Source organism: Dendrobates tinctorius, unplaced genomic scaffold (genome assembly GCF_039654945.1).
Source record: "Dendrobates tinctorius isolate UK_male_01 unplaced genomic scaffold, ASM3965494v1 ptg000035l, whole genome shotgun sequence".
NCBI lineage: Eukaryota > Metazoa > Chordata > Amphibia > Anura > Dendrobatidae > Dendrobates > Dendrobates tinctorius.
Window position 1 is genome coordinate 60224404 of NW_027361703.1, and position 18300 is coordinate 60242703.

The 18300-nt window shown below is 46.4% G+C and overlaps 1 protein-coding gene across 1 annotated transcript in view; it reads right to left on the minus strand.

Moving 5' to 3' along the window:
* Window positions 1-18300, minus strand: part of CPNE8 (copine 8) — a 468537-nt gene that overhangs the window by 132283 nt on the left and 317954 nt on the right. Inside the window, exon 11 of the mRNA XM_073573517.1 lies at window positions 5942-6017. Within this exon, the coding sequence (XP_073429618.1) occupies window positions 5942-6017 (76 nt within the window). The remainder of the gene's footprint in view (window positions 1-5941; window positions 6018-18300) is intronic.

Sequence of the window (18300 nt, forward strand, 5' to 3'; positions counted from 1 at the left end):
CTGCTGCATGTGCTTATAACACAGGACTGTTCCTTCGTTGGTTCTCCTGGGCTCGGATTAAACCTGGGTTAGAGATCAGCTTACCATACTATGAAGAAACCCGCAGGACAGAGACCCTTGACAGCTGGAAGATCAAAGCAATTACAGATAGTACATGGAAAATGGGCAGAGCGTTGGGACCTGTGTACCCTACTCATCCAGGAGATCATGTCTATACCCCAAGAAAGGGTTGGATATTATTTGAAACTAAGGAAATGCTCCATGTGGCATGTAACATCTCCTGCAACTACCAACATTAGGCTTCTCATTAGAAGCATTGAAAGGGAAATGTGTATCTTCCCTCCTGTTTTACTGATGTTAGACACAGGGAGTCTGGACTCTGGAATTGAGGAGAGTAAATGGTGTGTGTGTGTGGGGGGGGGGGTTCTTGGTAAGAATCCTTTGACACAAGATATTATTTGAAACTGCCTCTATACAAGTCATTAGTCCAGACACTGCAAATGTGTGAACTTATTTATATATTATATCCTAAAAGGCAAACTTCTTAGAGATATTTATACCCCTGATTGCCATGGTGGGAGGAACCACACTCTATAACTAGAGGGAAGTAGGTTCCCTCCCATCACAGAGGGTATTTTCTACTGCGAGGAGCACTGACTGCTGTAAGAGCAAAGGGTATGGGATCCTTTGCCACATGACGCAGTGCTGCTGATTCGCCACAAGGTACAAAAAGCAGTGATGCCATCCCTGGTAAACATAATACAACAGATTTATGGGACAAGAATCTGTCTACCGGATGTCGATCAAGGAAACTAGTCCGACTGCTCTATGTGGAGTCGGGAAGAATTCTTTTCTTACACCTCGTGGGATTTCCTGCACCCAGAATAGTATGTCCACTTAAAGGATGAACCCCAAAGACGTATGTCTCCCTTTAAAAGCTGACTATGAAAGAGACCTGCCTTTAGCACTCAAGGCAGTAACTCACTTGAGAGTTCTGTTCCAAACAGAAGAAATGCTAAGTTAGTAGGCCAATTCAAGCATAACTGTTTGTCTGGCTAAGCCCAGTTGCAAAGAATGAAGTAACAGAAGCTGGATCTGGGTCCCGAAACACGAGGACCGGAGTTGGGGCCTGAGACAAATTGTGAAATGGTAGGCCGACCATACAAGGTACGGCCCGCAACAAGGCACAAGTCAGAAGGTCTAAGCCAGAGGCCCACAGCCACAACGCCCGAGGTACTATGAACACAGAGATACTATGACACACAAAGGACACACCTTGAGGCCCAGAGGCACCAAAGCCTTATGACGCAATATGATGCACAGAAGCACTACGCTGTACCAGAAGCACTATGACGCAATATGATGCGCAAAGACACTATGGGGCACTATGAAGCCTTATGATGCAATATGATGTACAAAGGAAGTATGAAGCCGTATGATGCAGTATGATGCACAAAGACACTACATAGCGCTATGATGCAATACGATGCACAAAGGAACTATGAAGCCATATGATGCAATATGATGCACAGAGGAACTATGAAGCCATACGATGCAATATGATGCACAAAGGCCCTATGAAGCCATATGATGCAGTATGATGTACAGAGGCCCTATGAAGCCATATGATGAAGAAAGATGTACAGAGGCACTATGAAACCATATGATGCAATATGATGCATAGAGGTCCTATGAAGCCCTATGATGCAGTATGTGATGTACAGAGGCACTATGAAGCCATATGATGCATTATGATGTACAAAGGCACTATGAAGCCATATGATGTATTATGATGCACAGAGGCACTATGAAGCCATATGATGCAGTATGATGAATAAAGGTACTATGAAGCCAAATGATGCAGTATGATGCACAGAGGTACTATGAAGCACAATGATGCAATATGATGCACGATGATGCACAGCAGCAATATGGTGCACAGCGGCAATATGGTGCACAGCGGCAATATGATGCACAGCGGCAATATGATGCACAGCGGCAATATGATGCACAGCGGCAATATGATGCACAGCGGCAATATGATGCACAGCGGCAATATGATGCACAGCGGCAATATGATGCACGGCGGCAATATGATGCACGGCGGCGATATGGTGCATGGCGGCGATATGGTGCACGGCGGCGATATGGTGTACGGCGGCGATATGGTGCACAGCGGCGATATGGTGCATAGCGGCGATATGGTGCATAGCGGCAATATGATGCAATCTGATGCACATAGGCAATCTGATGCGCAGAGGCACTATGATGCAATATGATGCACAGAGGCACCAAGATGCAATATGATGCATAGAGGCACTAAGATGCAATATGATGCATAGAGGCACTAAGATACAATATGATGCATAGAGGCACTAAGATGCAATATGATGAATAGAGGCACTAAGATGCAATATGATGCATAGAGGCACTATGATGCAGTATGATGCAATAAGCTGCTCAGAGGCACTATGATGTAACATGATGCACAGACTACGGCCATGCTTGAAGGTGCCAAACGAGAGACCAGGCCCACAGTTACATCCAGGAGAGCAATCAGAGATCTGAATAAACCTCCACTCTGAATAGTACATCTCAATTGTCAGACCGGCTGTTACGGTTGTGCTATGATGGGAAAGCATACTGAAACAACCCGGAAGTGGACCCTCTAGGTCACGGCTCCAGAGCCCCCGCGGACGAGCGGACCAGGTGGAGTGTTAGGGGCAGGCCCACAGGGGATGGAACAGTGACAGCCGGAGCCAAAGGGGCGACTGGGGTAGGTAACAGGGAGACTGAGTAGAGAGCCTGGGCAGTAGCAGGACTGGAAGTTGCTGCGACCACGAAGCGAGAGACACGTAGAGACCAGGAGGACCAGGGGATGACGAAGGCTGGAGGCTGTAAGAGAGAAAGATATGTAGTAACAATGCGGAAAGTACCTTCAGAGTGGACAACAAGGAGACCCACAGACAAGAGGTATCAAAAGGCTAGCAGGGATGGTGGTACGGAGGGAGACACAGGAGCAGGGCCAGAGACTAGGACACAGAGCAAGCAAGAGAAGGAGTACACGAAAGCTGCCAGAGGTAGCGCAGACAGTAGACAAGGTAGCTGAGAGGAGCCTGCAGGAAGAGTGAACGTTGGCCGAGAGGACAGCGTCACCGCACCGGATAAACAGGCGTCTTACCTGGGAAGACGCTGAGAAGAAATAGACGGTGGGCGCCGCCATGTTGGGGGCGGGGCCAACCGCGTCGCAGATCCCAGGAGTCAGAGCGCCGGGTGGACGCAGGCGCACTGAGCTGACGCCGGGGACACCCAACATCAGGAGCAGGAGCGCGCCGTGGAGCGGGGGTGCGCCGGGATCGCGCAGGTAAGTAACGGCGCCGGCGGGGAGGCGTGACACCGGCGCCACCTGAAGGAGCTAATTAATGAGCCGCAGCTGGAGGGCAGTCTTCCTGGAGACCATATGCTGCATTCCACCATGTGTCCAGCCATAAGGCTCTGTGCAGACATGGCCTGCAACTAACTGATGTCACATTATGAGATGTGGCTTGGATATGTGGCCTTACTATAGCCTAGAGGTCCAAGGCCTAGCTGCTTATATGTGAAAACACATCTAAGCACATGAGGATCTAGGCCCGGCCTAGGCCATTAAAACAACATTCTAACGTGCACTCACCTGTGATGGCTCCACACCTGCTGGAAAGACAGGGGGGAGCTGATAACGCTGAGTGAGAGCCTACCATGGAGGTAAGTAGCGTCCGGTCAGGAATGTTGAATTACTGCCAGTGATTTCCTCTCCTGTGCCCCACGAGATCCAGGAAACTGGCTTGTTGCCTGTCTTGTTCTGCACTTTCGCGTTCTGCCCTTGAACGCACGCCGACCTTATGCTGACGTCACCGGAGATGCGAAGGCCTTCTCCACCACGTGATTTCCAGAAGTAGAGGTTTTTTGCCAGAGCGGCTCAACCCAGGAGCACATCCGCTCAACTGGTCTTTGGGGCAGAGGGACTCCCCACCGGGAAGTGTCGGCCCTGGGCCACTTGACAGGTGGAAGGATTGGACGCGCCGCACGATCCCCCTGAGTCCATCACGCAGGCTGGCTGCTGGCTGAGGAACGTCTCCAAGAGGAATCAGCCATGGACCGCCTGCCGGGGGGAATGGAAAGCCGTAAGACGTCCACAGGCTATCTTCACTCTAGGAGCAACCTCTCATACAACTGTCCCCTGCTGGGAAAGGAAAAACACTGGAGGGTGGAGGGGCCTTTTAACCTCTCTGTGATCCTGTCCTGCTATAGGCCAAGGAAGGACTACCTCCATGGTGCTGTCCGGAGAGACAAAATGGAAAAACACATTTTTTTATTTTTATCTAACTAAGGGGGTGATAAAGGTGGGGTTGATTAACAATTTTCTTTTATTTTGATCACTGTGAGAGGGTCTCTCACGATGATCAAAATGAACCAATAGGAGAAATCTCCTATTTTTGCTGGCCGTAAGCGCTCGGTGGGCGCACTACGCATGCGCCTGCCATTTTTTTCCCGGAAGAAGACGCCGAGGGACATGAGGAAATAGCAAGTACAGGGGGGAGCTTGGGGGACCCCATTTCTCTCTCCTCTGATGTGATAGATCATATCAGAGGAGAGAGAAATAAATAGGAAATCTTACCTTTTTTTTTTGCGGTCGCTGTTATTCCGTGAATAACGGTGATCGCAACACTAGGGTTGGTAAAAACAGATGCGAATCATGTTCTCCAGGGTCTTAGCTACCCCCGGTAGCCGAGACCCTGGAGATTTTCTGATGCTGGGGGTCGCTATAACCTTATTTCTTAGTGCCTTTTAAAAGCGGCGCTGAGGAATAAGCAACCTTAACTGCCGCCGTTAAAAGGCATATCGTCAGTCGTTAAGGGGTTAATTCTTGAAAAAAAAAAATAATGATTTATTTATTCCTCTTTTTGCGGCTTTGCTTTTAATTTTAGTATTAGGACTCGAAAGTGTGAGGTCTCTTGACTCGGGTTGCGACCTTGCATACTTTGGCCAAAATATCAACCAATACCTCATATATTATGTATAGGTTTTTGCACGTTATCTTTCAGGGTACAGCCAAGCCTATCTTTGTTGGCCTTCTAAGCTGGTCTGCTCTCATGCGGTGCACTTAGATAGTGCTGGGCAGCCGCCTAATCTAATTGTATGGATGTCCCAAATAGTCTGTAAGCCAGTCACTGTGCATTACCTGTGTGTGTGACTAGCACCCTATACAAGCCGATTTTGTACAATTTAACACTAAGCAATCATCCCCTCCATGTTTTGGTAGGTTGTGAGTGATTGTTTCATCAGTGTGTGTTTTGCACGTGTGTTGCCCCCATCTTTACTACATGGGTTTGCTGCATCTTGACAGTGCATTACTTTTGAGAACTGGGTAGCTAAATACTGCTGCCCCTTTTTTGTTGTGTTAATTTTTGGAGAATTTGTTATTCCTCTTAGTGCCTTTGCTTTTAATATTTAAAAAAATATTTGTTTGCAAGTTTGTAAATCTTACTGACCTGGGGAATCATCTTTATGTGTCATTTTAACCAGGGAATGAAGTGGCAAAAATTATGAAAATAAAACATGGCGGAACTGAATTTTTTTTAACCATCCCACTTAGAATTTCTTCCCCTTTTTCTAGTACATACTATGTAAAATTAATGATATTAATCAAACTTACAAATCCTTCTGCAAAAAGAACAAACAATGTTGATGTAACAATAAAAATTGTTAGGCTTTTGGAAGAAAGAAAAGGAAAAAAATCAAAAGTAAAAATGAAAATTGTATTTGTCCTTAAGGGGTAAAAAAGCAAACAATCTACATTTGACATAAATTGACCCCTATTATATAGAATTTTGCCGAATGAAACTAAAAGATACCTCTATTCGTTTTAGTCTTTACTTTTCACAATATATTTTCATCTCACCTCATATACATTGAACTGTGACTGTCCTCTAGACAACTCTCTGTAGCTTGTTGAGAATTCACCAATGTAATCATGACTAGGAATATAAAGAGAATGATACATAAATACATATTATTGGAGGGTAAGTAGCTTTTTCCAATACTACCACTATTTAAGAAAATGAGAATTATTGCACATAAGTCAACACATAAAATACATGCCAAGTGTGCACACAATATACATATTATACACAGGGTAAACTGGATTGATATGACACATAAGGCTAGTTTCACACTTGCTTTTTTTTGCAGCGCGTTTTTCCCGCAAAAAAACGCATTGAAAAAACGCATACAAAAGCATACAACTGCTGCGTTTTTTTCAAGCATTTTCATGAGCATGCATGAAAAAAACGCAGCGTTTTTATGCGTTTGTATGCGTTTTTAGTGCGTTTTTACCGCGTTTGCGTTTTTTTCCAACAATAGGTGGCCCCTCACACTAACCCAAACCATGACTTTACTAACCCTAACCCTGACCCTAACCCTAACCCTGACCCTAACCCTGACCCTAACCCTTAACCAAACCATACTTAACCCTAACCCAAACCCTAAACCCTAACTAACCCTAACCCTGACCCTAACCCTTAACCAAACCATACTTAACCCTAACCCAAACCCTAAACCCTAACTAACCCTAACCCTGACCCTAACCCTAACCCTGACCCTAACCCTGACCCTAGCCCTGACCCTAACCCTAACCCTGACCCTTAACCAAACCATACTTAACCCTAACCCAAACCCTAAACCCTAACTAACCCTAACCCTGACCTTAACCCTGACCCTAACCCTGACCCTGACCCTTAACCAAACCATACTTAACCCTAACCCAAACCCTAACTAACCTTAACCCTAACCCTAACCCTGACCCTTAACCAAACCATACTTAACCCTAACCCTGACCCTAACCCTTAACCAAACCATACTTAACCCTAACCCTGACCCTAACCCCAACCCTGACCCTGACCCTAACCCTAAACCCCCTTAACTAACCCTAACTCTAACCCAAACCCCTAAATTCCATGGTTAACAAAAAAAAACGCATGTGCAAAAAAACGCATACATGAGCATGCCAGTGCGCACGTATGCGCATCCATAGGCTATAATGGCCATTTTTAGCGCAAAACGTGCGCATACGTGCGCATGCGCTTTTTTGCAGGGCCAAAAAATGCAACATGCTGCGTCTGGAAAATACAAACGCACACCCCAAAAAAACGCAGCGCATGAAAATCGCATACATGCGCTTACCAGCGCGCAGGTATGCGCACCCATGTTAAATATAGGGGAAAAAACGCATGCGCACGTATGCGTTTTTTTACAGCGCAAAAAAACGCAAATGTGAAACCAGCCTAAGAACTCGGAAAGTGTCCTGTCCTAGTGATACACATGTTCCCTTCTTTACATTTCCATTTTGTTCAAAATACCCTAAGATGTGTAGTGTTAGATGACCAACTTTTAAAAATACACAATTTTGTGGTTTCCTTTCAGTAGATGTTCCTCATACAGTTGAAACTAGAAGCTTACATACACTATATAATAAGACACATATGCATGTTTTTCTGAATATCGGACATTAAATCTGAGTATCAAAGATTAGAAGGAGTTCGTGGATAATCTCTCCACTGCCGACAGGATTAAGACATATATCCCAGTGTAGTAAAGTAAGATGATGATTTATTTCAACGCGTTTCGAAGTACAAAGTTACTACTTCTTCAGGAAACCATATGTATCAAATCTGAGTAAACCTTTCCCATTTTAGGTCAATTAGGATTACTATAATTATTAATATTTGCCAAACTCCAGAATAATGAGATAATATTTTAGGGCATTTTTATTACTGCAAAGTCAAAAGTTTAGATACACTAAGATTATTATGCCTATAAAAAATTCTGGACTGCTCATATGGTGATGTCATGTGTTTGGAAGCTTCGTTTTTTTTGGCAACATCCGAGTTATCATGGGAAAGTCTCAAGAAATTCAGGAAGAGAACTGGCTCGTCCTTCGGTACAATTTCAAGATACAAAAAGTTCCAGCTCACCCGTGATTGCATTGTAAAATTTTCAGGAGCACGGACCCGCTGTGTCCAAGCGTAGACCATTCAGTAAGAAGAAAAATGTCCAGCTCGACTGATTGAAGATCAAATTTTATTCACACGAATATCACATACAGGATGAAATCTTCAGTACAAGAAATGACAGAAACTGATATCAACGTGTTTCTGGAGACTAAGGGCCCCGTCACACATAGCGACCCCGACAACGATATTACCTTGTCAGGATCGCTTTTGTGTCGCTACATGATCGCTGGTGAGCTGCCAAACAGGCAGCTTCACCAGCTATCAGCACCAGCGACACGGGGGTAACAAGCGACGCACGTCACTTAGTTACCCACTGTTTACCTTAGTTACCAGCGCGCTGGTGCAGGGAGGTGGTAACCAAGGTACACATCGGGTTTCTAAGCAGGGCGCGGCACTTAGAAACCCGATGTGTACCTTGGTTACCAGCTCCCTGCACCAGCGCGCTGGTAACTAAGGTACACATTGGGTTTCTAAGCGCAGCGCCACTTAGAAACCCTGCATTTACCTTAGTTACCAGCGCGCTGATCGCTGGTCTCCCGCCTGTCACACGCAGCGATGCGTGCTGACCAGCGGGAGACCAGCGATCAAAAAAATGTCCTGGCCATTCCAGGATGATCAGCAATAACCGGCAGGGGGGCCGGTCGCTGGTAAGTGTCACACACAGCGATCTCGCTGGTGAGATCACTTATGTCACAAAACTTGTGACTCAGCAGCGATCTCCCTAGCGAGACTGCTATGTGTGACAGGAGCTTAATCTCCCTTAATTATGATAAGGGAGCTTAGTCTCCAGAAACACATTACTACTATTTCAAGATACCTGAAGGTGTCTCGTTCATCTGTACAAACAATTGTACATAAGTACAAACAAGATGGGAATGTCCAGTCATCATACTGCTCAGGATGGAGACGAGTTCTGTGTCCCAGAGATGAACGTGCTTTGGTCTGACGTGCGTATCAACCCAAGGACAAAGGCAAAACACATAGTGAAGATGATGGTGGAAGCTGATAAGATTGTGTCAATATCCACAGTGAAACGAGTACTGTATCAACATGGGCTGAAAGGCCACTCTGCCAAGAAAAAGCCATTACTCCAAATGATAAAAAAACAAATTCATGTTTGCAAATGCACACAGGAACAAAGACCTTTATTTTTGAAGACATGTCCTGTGATCTGATGAAACTAAAATTGAACTTTTTGAGCATAATGACCATTGCGTTTGGAGGAAAAAAAGGGAGAAGTTTGGAAGCCTAAAAACACCATTCCAACTGTGAAACATGGGAGTGGCAGCATCATGTTGTGGGGTTGTTTTGCTGCAGGAGGAACTGGTGCACTTTACAAAATAGATGGCATCATAAGAAAAGAAGATTATGTGGCAATGCTGAAGCAAAATCTTTAGACATCAGTTACAAAGTTAATGCTTGGGAGGAAATGGGTCTTCCAAATGGGCAATGACCCGAAGTATTCTGCCAAAATGGTAGAGTGGCTTAAGAATAACAAGTCAATGCTTTGGAGTGGCCATCATAAAGCCCTGATCTCAATCCTATTGAAAATTTATGGGCAAAGCTGAAAAGGCAGGTGTAAGCAAGGCGACCTACAAGCCTGGATCAGTTATACCAGTTTTGTCAGGAGGAATGGGCCCAAATATTCTGCCAACTATTGTGAGAAGCTTGTGGAAGGATATCCCAAACATTTAACCCAAGTCATTCAGTTTAAGGGCAATGGTACTAAATACTAATGAAATGTATGTAAGCTTTTGATTTTGCAGTAAGTAATAAAAATGCCTTAAAACATTCTCTCTCTCTCTCTCTCATTCTGGCATTTGGCAAATATTAACAATTATGGTAATCCTAATGGACATAAAATGGGAACGGTTTATTCTGATTCATGTCAAATATTGAGGAAAAACATGCCTGTGTGTCTTTTTATATAGTGTATGTAAACATCTAGCTTTAACTGTATGTGTTGTCATACATTGGTTGTGGTGTGCTTTGCTGCATAGTAAGCCTTTTGCTGGCATGTTTCAATATTGTATTGATTTTGCTACAATACAGAGATGAAAGGGTTACTATCATTATATTAAATTATTCTGATGATACTTAGATCCGAGTTTGATCAGAGTGGCATCGGTTTTTCTTGAAAATGGATAGAAAAAAAAAAAGTTTCTCCACCCTCTCCATTCTGCCAGTCCATGAAAATTGGACCACATTCAGACGCCATCTGAGTGTGGTCTGATGTGTTTCACGGACCCATAGACTTGCAGTGCCAATTTTGATGCGACACTTGGATCAAAATCGGTCATGTCTCCGATTTTTGCCTCACACAACCAAGTGCAAGGAAAAAGAATGGGACATGTGCACAGCCCCATAATATCCCGGATAGCACTCGTCCGATATAATCGGTTATGTGCACAAATCTTATAAGTATGCATAAAAAATAAATCTTCAGCTTTACTGTGTACTGTTCCTTGCTTAGATTACTCGTCACCGTTCAGTTATGGCCAGTTTTCTAGCCAAGGATAGCAGTGCTTAAAAACGCTTTCTAATAGAGCTTTTAAATGCTGCACAGGCTGGACTGTTTAAGAGCACAGTTAGCTCCCAATCTAACTAAATTCAGTTCAACTGTGGTCCCTCAATGCCGCAGCGGCAAAGAGGTCTATGCTAACAACAACAGAGCACACAGTTTGAACCAGAGAAGCCATGATGCAGTCAGTCAGAAATAAGGTAGCTAGAAGGAATATAGAGCTCACATAGGGTCTTATCCGAGATAAAGGGAATATTCGTGAGAGATAATACAAATTCACTCACCTATTATGGTTGTGTGAGACACAACCACTGCACTTAGCATTGGCGGCTGCTGCAAGCCCCGATGTGATGATCCTTTGCTAGGTGAAGAGAATGGGGCATCAGACGGCGCTGCTCGCCTGTCAGGTTAATGTACCAGTGGAGTCCAAGTGGATGTAATGGAGATTAGACTTTATTTTTACGCGTTTCGTGGTGATCACACCACTTCCTCTGGACAGTCTATACACATACACATACAGGGTCTGCTATTTATAGCAAAGGAAGGCACATGGAGACGACGCCTTTCAAAAAAAGCCACACCCAGTGTGTGAGGAATCAGACCTAAACATATATTTAAACACATATCTATATATAATTGCCTTAAATTGTCCGTCATCCACTTTCGCATGGATGTTCCCGAATCCCACAATCCACCGCGCCACACCCGAAGTACGCCGACCACCATATTGGAATACCCAAGTGATGGGTATTCCAATATGGCACCCGCTGTTGGTACCAGGCACTTCCATAGTACCACCAGCGGGACACCGCCGTAACCCTGCTGCTGCCGGACCCCCCCGCCGCCACCGCCGGATGCGCCGCTGCTGCCTGCCCACCCACCTCTGTGCAGTCACAGCCGGCAGAAAAGACCACGGCTTGCGGCCTGTGCTGGAGAAAGAGTGCGGGCGCCCTCTGGTGGCGCCGCACCCCATCTCCAGCACAGGCCGCAAGACACGGTTTTCCTGCCAGCTGCCCGCCACCGCCAGGACCCCGCTGCTGGCCACGCCACCGGACCCGCCACTGCCAACGAGGGGGGTATAACGAGGGGGGTGTAATGAGGGGGGCATCACACACATGTACATACACACACAAACATGTACGCACACACACACTTGTACACTCACGTACTCAAATACACACACATACTCACATATACACACACACACATACACACACGTACTCACATCTCCAGCACAGGCCGCAAACCACCCTCTTTCTGTCATGATCCAGGCTGGATCTGACAGCTTAAATGTACATAATGAACTTTTTTTCCTTTGGCTGTGAGCCAAAGTGGTGTGATTGCCCCCGGTGGCCTTTAGAATTATTACACATGGTGTCGTTCATTCTAAGTTGCCCCGGTGGTGGTGAGTGGTATCGCACTTTAGTTCTTTGGTTTAATATGCACGTAATTACCAATCAGGTGTGAGGCTCTATAAAAGAGTGTCAGGTGTGTTTGGTCACCGTTGGTGATATTGTGAGTTCGTCATTTGGGAAGCAAGCCTGGGTGATGAAGGAGCTGAATGAGAGTCCTGGGCAGCCCAGCCAGAGGGGTTGAGTCAGCTATGGAGTCTGCAAGGAGGGCTGGCATGGATTGGTGGAGTTCATCGTTGGAGTCTGCAAGAAGGGCTGGCATGGCTTGGTGGGGTCGCAGTTTATGGTGTCAGCAGGAAGTGCTTGCATGGCTTGGTGGAGTGGCGACTATGGTGAGAGTTGCACTCAGCATGCTGGACTTGGTTGCTGCAAGCTGAACTCAAGCATGCTTGACTTCTTGGCAGAAAAGTTGGATTCAAGCATGCAGGACTTTTTGGCAGAAGCTGGACTCATCTTTGGGACTCTGATTACTGGGCAGCTGCAACTGGTGGTGGACTCTGCTCCAAGGCTGCACTATGGTGATGGATCCGGTTATTGTGATGGATCCTGTTGGAGGAAAAGATTTACACAGGTGGTGGTGTTATGAATGAGTCACCGAGGAGGAAAAAACAAAAAGCAAGCTAAGCCCAGAAAACCGGAGAGGTTGGTAACTAGCGGATTGCAGACCCGATTCTATCCACAACAACTAGCAGTAGCTGTGGAGCGTGCCTACGGTGGTCCTAGACGCCTCGTCACGGCTGGAGAACTAAATAAGCCTAAAGAAAGGGAAAATCTAAACTGCCCCAGAGCAGACCACAAAGCAATAGACAGCCCCCAACATGTATTGTCGGTGAAACAAGATGAAAACACAGACACAGGTAGAAAGATAGGCTGAGCAAACGATGAGGCCCTCGCTAACTAGAAAGGACAGGAAAGAAAAGCTGCTGTCTGCAATCACGCAAAAAACCCTGCCAAAAAGAATGTCCAACACGTCTGATAGAAAAAGGCCCTGAAGTCGCTAGACTTCAAATCACTATATCAGCACTCAGGTATATTCTGAAGACAGAGCAAAAGAGATCAACTGATCAGAGACAAAATTGGGATTCAGCCCAGTCCCAGCCAGGGCTGGCTGAACAGAAAAACTAAGTAAACCAGACGAAAACTCATATGAACAATTGCAGAGAAAACTTAGCTTTAGGAAGGCAGGAACCAAACTGGAAACCAGGAGCCACAGTCAGGAAAAATCACCAGCAAGAAACTAGGGAGTCGGCAGCCTAAAATCCAATCAGAAACTCCTGATGTCCAATCGCAGTCCTCTTCCTCAGGTGGCCGGTCTCTGCCATTTAGATCAGCTTCATTACCTCCCTTTACCAACAGAGGGAGTCCAGATAGAGAACTCACTACTCCTCTGTCAGCACAGCCAGCTCCATAATCCTCACCAGAAGCCAGAGGCAAACCCGAAAATGAGCTCACAACATGGTGGGCTCTGTTGCTGGGAGCGTAAGCAACAGAGCAAAGCTAAGTGGTGTTTCCCCTGTATTGTCATTTTTCCTCGTGTGTGTTTAGTGCAGTGGTGGGATTAGTTTCCGCACCGACCAATTCCCTAGTGAGGGTTTAGGTGCAAGGCGAGTCAGGGTTTTAAGGTTCCTGTGCGTCGCCCGCTGCGGAACCGGCATAGGGAACGTTAGGAGTGCAGGGACACTGGCTCAGGTGAGTGCAGGAGGTCTCCACTTCCCCGTTTCCCTATCGCAGGGCCCTCCATTGTTAATGTTACCCAGGTTTCCCTTTATTATTTAAATTCGCCTTACTGGAGGCGGGGTTTCCAGACTACTGTATATATAATGTGTATTACCTAAATTCGCCAGTTGGAGGCGGCGTATCCAGCTGCACGTCTTATTGTTTAAATTCGCCCCACTGGAGGCGCTGTATCCAGGGTCACGTGTGTCAAATGGGTTCGCCTTGCGGTACTCACTGCGTCCAGGCACGCGTGACCGTGACACTTTCCTGCCGGCTGTGACTGCACGGAGGAGGGAGGGCAGGCAGCTGCGGAACCCACACGTACTCACACTTATATGCACTCACACACACACACACACACACACACACACACACACACACACGTACGTACACACACATACGTTCTCACACACACACTTCCCTCCCGATGCGATAGCATCGGGCACACCTCAAGTATACAGTACATCATAAAACACAGACAAAACAATCATAAAACATAATAGAGCAGGGGTCCCCAACCGCCGGTCCGCGGCCCAGCACCGGGCCGCTGCAGTGCCCTTGCCGGTCCGCGGACACAAGGTGAGCCAGGGGCGGTCAGTGGCGTAGCGGGGGCTGGGGCGGCGCGCAGCAGTTCTTAGCGGCGGGCAGGGAGCGATCAAGCAGCTCCGCTGCCTGCAAGAGGGAATAGCAGGAGCGGAGCTGCAAGGACCCGTCCAGCTTCCTGCCCGCCGCCCGCGCTTCCTGTCTCTGACTGACACAGAGAGGAGAGCGTGGCCGCTGCTGTGTCAGTGTGAGGAAGCGCGGGCGGCGGGCAGGTGAGAGGTGGTGTCTGTGTGTGTGTGTATATGTATGTCTGTCTGTGTGTGTGTATAATGTGTGTGTATGTATGTCTGTCTGTGTGTGTGTGTGTGTGTGTGTGTGTGTGTGTGTGTAGCCTGGCCCTGGAGGAGATGGGGACATGAGGAGAAGGCCATGAGGGGAGTGATGGGGTGAAGGCAAAGATGGGGAGAGGGGAGTGATGGGGTGAAGGCAGTGATGGGGAGAAGGGAGTGATGGGGTGAAGGCAATGATGGGGAGAAGGGAGTGATGGGGTGAAGGCAATGATGGGGAGAGGGGAGTGATGGGGTGAAGGCAATGATGGGGAGAAGGGAGTGATGGGGTGAAGGCAATGATGGGGAGAGGGGAGTGATGGGGTGAAGGCAATGATGGAGAGACGGCAGTGATGGGGTGAAGGCAATGATGGAGACGGCAGTGATGGGGTGAAGGCAATGATGGGGAGACAGCAGTGATGGGGTGAATGCAATGATGGGGAGATGGCAGTGATGGGGTGAAGGCAATGATGGAGAGACAGCAGTGATGGGGTGAAGGCAATGATGGGGAGACAGCAGTGATGGGGTGAAGGCAATGATGGGGAGACAGCAGTGATGGGGTGAAGGCAATGATGGAGATATGGCAGTGATGGGGTGAAGGCAATGATGGGGAGAGGGGAATGATGGGGTGAAGGCAATGATGGGGAGACAGCAGTGATGGGGAGAAGGCAATGATGGGGAGAAGGGAGTGATGGGGTGAAGGCAATGATGGGGAGAAGGGGGTGATGGAGCACTTATTCAAAACCTATGGTGAGTTGAGTCACATTATAAATGTTATTTAATTATAAGTATGCACTGCTACACTACAACCGTGTCCATAGCCCCGCCCCCTTATGACCAAAGCCCCGCCCCTGCCACACCTCCATCCCCGCCCTGCCGGGCCATGGAAGAATGGTCTTGCTTGAAACCGGTCCCCGGTGCAAAAAAGGTTGGGGACCACTGTAATAGAGTATATCACTTAAAATCATTGCTCATACATGTAAAAATCTATATACAAAGAAACGCAATTAAAAAAGCAGTAAAATAGATAAATAAATTTTGCAAGCTGAGGGAGTGCTTGAACCTATGGTGTTAACCCATTCATTCTTTGTCAGGACCCTGCTACTGTTTTTTTAAAACATTGAGCCGTGGGTGATTTATTATTATCCTGACAGGCGAGCAGCGCAGTCTGATGCCCCATTCTCTTCACCTAGCAAAGGATAGTCAGTCAGAAATATCACTCAAGCAGGAAAACTCCATCTGCTGTCAAGGAAGAAGCTAGCGAGCAGTACATTCATGCTGATATACCATGGGACATCCTTTAAAGAGGTTGTCCATGACAATACAATAAGTTATTAATAACCCTACGGTGCTTGCATTGAATTAAAAAATATATATAATTTCCATCAGACTAGTGTAACTCATCAGCTTTCATAGCCATGTCCCTTACCGATCTTTTGACTTATGCAATGTCACATAATGTTAGGAATTGAGGTTCTGTGCTACCACCTGGGAATGGATTGGGTCCGATGCTAATAAACTCTGGTTGCAAGCGCTGCTATTGTCAGGACCCTGGAGGTGGAGTTACCACAAGTGCAGGGAATACATCACAATCTTATGGAGCGTTGTGTTCTGGAGTAGTTGGATGTGTGGAGACGTGGGATCTCTCACAGATTTCATAAAATCGGGGAACATGGAAAGCCGTGTTTCCTGGTTGCCAGACAATGCAGGATGCTGCTGTGCCTGGTACTAGGCAGTGGTGGGATTCTGTCCATTCTGCTGTGCAAGATAGCAAGCAGTGGTTGTCTGGGGATGATCGGGAGCAATTCAACACTTGATCATTTCCTTCAGCATCAGGTGGGCTACTTAACCCTCTTCCCAGCTCAGGTCTTTGCTGTTTACTGCAGTTCCAATGTGTTGTGGTGAGCGGTGCTTGAAGTATTGTTTGCGCTCTTTCAGGGATGGTCTTGGGGTTCATTTCCCTTTCTCTACGTGCTCATCTCCTGTAGCGGAATCTACCTACTCTTGTCTAGGCTCCGGCCACATCACCAGACGTCAGTTGCCCAGAGACATCGGGCCTGGGAAGGGAACTGCTAAAGTCCCCCTTCCATTTACTGGGAGCTGGGTGAAAAGTATTCTGGTCCTTTAAGACTCACTTAGCTGGGGCAGCTTGCGCCAAGTGCATCTGTGGCTGCACCTTGCTGGTTTAGTGCCAATCTTGCTGGGTCTCTCTGCATTTGCGCATAACACATAACCGCTGAAGCCCATCCGCAAATTCTGTCTGAGCGGAAGAGCAGGGTTTCTTACTCTCAGATGCAAGTTTGCAGTGGCCCCTGAATGGCTTCAATGGCTATATAACATTATGTTAGGAGACACAGTGGGGGGGGGGGGGGGGGAAACAGAGCAGAAAGCTGAGGAGCAATGTCAATCTGAAATTCAAAAAATATCATTACCTATTAGAATTGCACCACTCTACAGCTTTCAGCTTTGTGTCCCCCACTGGTCTCCTAACATAAATGATGTCACATAGCCACTGCAGCCATTCAGGAGCCACTGATTAGCTGCAGCCTTCAAAGTTATGTCTGAGAGGAAGAAACCCTGTTCTGCTAGTGCAGAATTGTGGATGTGCTGCAGCGGTACCGAAATACTTTCTCAAGGTGTATAATCAAGAACTTTTATAAAAAACTAAATTAAAAAGAAATCTAGCCAGCTTTTTAACTGTTTAGCGTCAAAAATTTTGTAATTTCTTTATATAGACATATTGATGGCAAAACTGGTACGTCGGTAGCAACTGTTCACATCCTGAACCCACTGTTTAAGGGTATGTGCACACGCTGCGGATTCACCTGCGGTTTTTTCCGCACGGACTTGAAGGTAAAACCGCAGGTAAAGTTACCTGCAGTTTTCCTGCGGATTTGACTGCGGTTTGACACCTGTACAATGGAACAGGTGCCAAACCGCTGCGGAATCCGCAGAAAGAATTGACATGCTGCGGACTTAAAACCACGGTAAAATCCGCAGCGTGGGCACTGCGGTTTTGAAATCCCATTGGCTAACATTGCATCATGTCTGCAGAACTGCTGCTGATCTGCAGCAGAATCCGCAGCGTGTGCACATACCCTTATGTCTAAAGATCTGCTTGGGTAAGATTTTTAGCCACAAACATACATTTTCTATTTATTTTATCTTTTTGCTGGAACTCTACTTTTTCCTTTGTTTTTAATAAAACAGAGATTCACAAAGAACATAAATATGGTAATACAATCTTCTAGTGGTAAATTAAGTTGATAGTACTAGCCAAGACTAGGCAAGATGCTTGTCAGAGATTAGGAATGAAAACCAATACATCAATATTATCAAATATAAACAATAATATATACACAGAAATTACATATTCAAAAATAGTTGTTTTAGTGGGAATGGGTGAAGACAGATGTCCTGAGAGGGGAGCGTTTGGAAAAAGGATTACATAATGAGGTATTTATGGCAAAGTCTTTGCCAGATGATGGAAATTTAACCCCAGGACCCTAAATATGTTAGAAAGGTCTAAAATATTAAGTACGTTAAGTGTTTTTATTGAACTGACAGGCCCAGAGCTGTGCTTTTATCCAGGGCAGAAAGCAAGCTGACATCAGTGGAGAGGATGAATCAACCAAGTAATACAGTCTGTTCATACTGTGCCAGTGCTTAACCCCTTAACCCCCAAGGGTGGTTTGCACGTTCATGACCGGCCAATTTTTACAATTCTGACC